This window comes from Sinocyclocheilus grahami, unplaced genomic scaffold, assembly GCF_001515645.1.
Source record: "Sinocyclocheilus grahami isolate Dianchi unplaced genomic scaffold, SAMN03320097.WGS_v1.1 scaffold249.1, whole genome shotgun sequence".
Classification (NCBI taxonomy): Eukaryota; Metazoa; Chordata; class Actinopteri; order Cypriniformes; family Cyprinidae; genus Sinocyclocheilus; species Sinocyclocheilus grahami.
In genome coordinates this window covers 1,207,495-1,212,155 of record NW_015505428.1, presented here as the reverse complement: position 1 = coordinate 1,212,155, position 4,661 = coordinate 1,207,495, and the positions used below count along the sequence as shown (strand labels likewise).

At 37.1% G+C, this 4,661-nt stretch overlaps 1 protein-coding gene across 1 annotated transcript in view; it reads left to right on the top strand.

Annotated features, from left to right (window-relative positions):
• The first annotated feature begins 522 nt into the window (after nt 1-522).
• The window catches only part of LOC107598295 (protein FAM160A1-like), an 11,916-nt gene continuing 7,777 nt past the window's right edge, over nt 523-4,661 (top strand). Inside the window, exons 1-2 of the mRNA XM_016289590.1 lie at nt 523-542; nt 2,110-2,794. Of these exons, the coding sequence (XP_016145076.1) occupies nt 523-542; nt 2,110-2,794 (705 nt within the window). The remainder of the gene's footprint in view (nt 543-2,109; nt 2,795-4,661) is intronic.

The window sequence follows — 4,661 nt, the reverse complement described above, 5'->3', positions numbered from 1 at the left end:
TCTCCATTTCTGAATTCCCAGCTCCTCTTCTCGTGTCTTCCTCATTCTCTTCTGCAGTACCATTCTAAACCTCTTTGTCACTGCTCTGATCCATCTAGTCATTTCCTGGCCCTGCTCGTCTCACTCACACTGCTCTCATTAACTCCGCTAAGCTGTTCTTCCCATTCTTTTCTTTTTTTCAGAATCCCCCTTGACTAGATCTCAATCTACATTATCTCAGGAGTGCTCCTGAACCCTCAGAAGATGTGGATGTTCTCTGTTTTGCGAAATACTGTGTCTCCAGCAGCCGCTCTCAGCAGTGAGGTAGGTGGAAATTCAAAATCCATTCTGTCTTCCCTCTGGGTTTCTGTGCTTTATTGAGAATGGACGGCTCCACGTGTAACCAAAAACGTATGTGTATCTGCCTGTTTCTGTCACATTTGTGTTTCAAACTGAGCTTTCTGCAATGATTGGCTCTGAATTCATGCGTGGGCAATAGTTTCTGTTTACTGATTGGCTGTTTAGTATTGTGTAAAGATTCACATGGCAAATTCACAGCTGTGGTGTGTGTGATGCACTGATTTAGGATCCTGGTTGTAGAGATTTATACATGCTGATGCTGAGAACACCGTTTAAAACCTTTTGACCACTGATAATAATAATGAGAATAAAATATGCATGTTTTTGTGGTGTCATTATTTATTATTTGTTTATTCATTTATTTTTAAATTGTATTTATTATTTTAGGAAAAAAAGAAAAATGGTCTCTGCATAATAATCTGTATTGGTTTGATTGATATAAAACAATATTGATCAACCTCAAATCAAATCTTCTTCTGTAGGCTTAAATCAAGATCAAATGCTTGAAAAGTGCTTGAAATTAGTTTTGTAGAAAAATCTAATTTGCGCCTATGTATTTTTAAAAATGAAACTGGCTGAAGGTCCAAATTACAGTTTCAGTGCAGCTTCAAAGGGCTCTACATGATCCCAGCCGATGAATAAGGGTCTTATCAAGCAAAACGACCGGTCATTTTCTTTAAAAAAAGGAATCAGGATTTTTTTATTCTGGAAGTGAACTAATCCTTTAATGACCCAATCTCAGTCTGACACACACCTGACTGGGAGTTTTGTCACAATGGTAAAACACAGAGGGCTCATTGTTTCACAGTTGACCAGGATTAGCAGCTTTCAGCTACATCTGAGTTAATTTACATAAAATAGGTGAGATGTTTTTCTGCTACATAGCAATATTCCAGTATAAATATTTAATTTATTATTTAAACGAATAATTTTAATTATATTTTAAACGTTTTATTTATTTATCTTTTTATATTTGTATTATTTTCATTAATTAAAATATATTTTTGAAAAAGAGTTTTTAAGCTAGAACCACGAAACTCAGGTCAGACCTTCAGCCTGGTCTAAGTCCGTATGCTATATCTGTTCTAACTGATTGGACTTTCATTAAATAGACAAGCAAAACTACGAAAAGTCCTTTTAGATTTTACATTGAGGGGGTCAAAACTTTTGTACAATAACGTTAATAGAGTTTTTAAGCTTTCACTAGCAAAGCTTGATGACTATCATAGGGCAACATGTTAAAACATGCTAACAACATGCTAAAACATTCAAAAAATGTGTTGAATCATGCTAGCAACATGCTAAAACTTGCTAGCAATGTGCTAAATCATGTTAACATGTTCAAACATGCTAGCAACATTATACATGCAAGCAGTGTTAAATCCTGTTAGGAACATGTTAAATTGTGCTAGCCACATGCTAAAACATGCTAAAAGTGTGCTAAATAAGTCATGTTAACAATATGTTAAATAGTGTTAACAATATGTTAAAACATGCTAGCAATGTGTTTGCTAGCAAAGTGTTCAAACATGGTAGCAACATTCTAATTCATGTTAGCAACGTGCGTAAACATTTTAGCAGTGTTAGAACATGTTAATAGCATTTTATTCACTTAAAATCCTCAAACTTAAAGCTAGTTATTTCAAGCCAACATTAAATTTTGTTCTAGTTTATAAAGTAAACTCATTTAGCAACTTCATACTGTAAAGGGAAAACTTGCTATACTTGCTATACTTTGACTGTTCTCTCCGGTGTGAATGACTTTTTCAGTCTCTTGACGTTTTCTCAGGTGGTGAAGATTCTGGAGAAGCATGACCCGCTGCGCAGTAATGTTGGTGGTCTTGGAGGACTCAGCAGCTTCCGTTTCGGTCCAATCCCTGGCGATGAGGCCAGCGCCGTGCAGAACTATGTAGAGCACATGCTGTTCCTCCTCATGGAGGAGGAGTGTGGTCAGAATGGAGCCATGGGGCCCATCCTGGAGTTTGTGGTGATGGAGAACGTGTTGGAGAGACTGTTTATCTGGAGCCTGAGGCGAGAATTCACAGATGATATGAAATTGGAGCAACTGAAGATGTACGAGATGCTGATCAGACAAGCCAAGCAGCCTTTACTTCATCATAAACCTGTGCTCAAGCCTTTGATGATGCTCTTGTCGTCCTGCTCCGGCTCCCCATCGGGTACAAGCTCCTCCGCTGTGGAGACAGAACTCGTGCTGCTCTTGAATCAGCTGTGCTGTGTCCTAGCTAAGGACCCGTCAGTCTTGGAGTTGTTTTTCCATACGAGCGAGGACCAAGGAGCTGCTAATTTCCTCGTCTTCTCCCTGCTCATCCCTTTCATACACAGGGAAGGGTCAGTGGGACAGCAGGCCAGAGATGCACTTCTGCTAATCATGGCTCTTTCTGCTGAGAACCAAGTTGTGGCCAAACACATCGCAGAGAACACCTATTTCTGTCCGGTATGAGCCTATTATTATATATCTTCCTCTTATATTTATACTGTTTCGCTATTTATGTTTCTCTTTTTAAAGTACTAGGATTCTGCCCAGAAGTGCTTACGATTACTAGAGTTACTGCTGTGCTGCCTTGCTTTATTTAATGCTGTGCATTGGCTAAATTACCATTTAATTAAATAGTCTTTAGGGACCATGGTGCTTTCTGAATTGTTGAGTGGATAAAAAGGCATTCCCATTTCACCCGTTTAAAATACTGTATTGAATCCCAGTGTAATTAATATGCTACTGATATATTGTGTATCTATAGGTTCATATTGCATATTTAATCATGCATGCTTATTAGTGAAATTTTCACATTTAGATTACTTTGCCATCATCTTGTGCTCACAAGAAGTTAATCTTGAAAAATGCTAAACATTTAATAACACTTAAATGCAATCTTTAGTAAATCCCAAAATGAATATGGATGTTGTGAACATTTAAAACTGTTGTTTTTAGTGTTCATTTTTAACTTTTTAGACAAACTATTCTAGAATTTTATAACTGGCCATTTATTGCCCATAAAACAAAACAAAAAAAATATCGGTATTGGCTGAAATCTTTACATCTGTAAAGACGGCTCATTAAATTGGGCCAGCTAATGTTAAATGGGACAGAACAAACTAAAAACGAACAAAACAGGAATCGAATGAACACCTACTGTACAACATCATCATAATTATATGAAGTAGCAAACCCTGAAGAAATATGACATTTATAGCCTCCGCTTATAATGAGCATGAGCTCTATTGTTATAAAAATAACACTTTTGAGTAATCTTATCTGGCTGTTTATGAAATCGCAATGAAATCCACAGTCAATGAAGCCAAAAGGACAGTTAAACTGGTTATATTTTTAGTGAATGCATGGATTGTTTCTGAATATGATAAAATTTTTCTTTCAAACATCTCCCACAATGGGCCCCGTAAGGGCATCCAGCAGCACAGTCTGTGCTTATGTAAAGTCATTAGAGATAATTGCATGATCTGTTACAACATGAATGAGTACCCGTCTTACTAAGATGACATCAGCCTCACATGCACTCTCAGCCCTTTCTGATCTCACATTCATCTGCCAGTGAAGGAAGCCAGGAGGCATGTAACTAAAGATTATTGTGCTATTATGATTGCCTTTTATTGAAGTGTTCACAAGTGTATTTTGAATTAATTGGCTATTAAATTTACTCACTATCCATATATTATAATCCTGACATCCAGCGATGTTTATCATTGATTTCAAAGCCAGAAGAAGAAAATACGATCCGTTAGTCAGGTTGTTCCAAGTTTATTTTTATGGTGGCAGATAGGGCTGCAACAAACGATTTTTTTGATTATCGATTAATCTAACGATCATTAGAATGATTAATTGACTAATCATTGATTATACTTGTGCTACTTCATTTCTACTGCGCTCTGCAATCCTGCTCCTGGAGGGCCACTTTCTTAGAGTATAGCTTCTGCACACCTGCCAGGAAGTGATCCTAAAGACCTTAATTGGCTCAGGTGTGTTTAATAGGGACTATAGCTAAATTCTGCTGGACAGTGGGCCTCCAGATAGAGTATTGGATCAATTTACACATAAAAACTTCCTCTTCATATTTTGCAAACATTCTTCTGGAAGTCTTATGTCAGGAGACAAAGGTTGAGCTATAAATAAACGTTATTGCAGTACCCTTATCTTGGTATGCCCAGTAGATAAAAGGAAGCAAAAATAAATTTAGACAGTGTCAATTTATCTTATTTGAGCTTAGCTTTGTGTGTAGGTGGCCCATCCTTCCATTAAAGACCAGCTGGTTGGCTACATTCATAATGGTTTTCTGGTACCAGTTCTA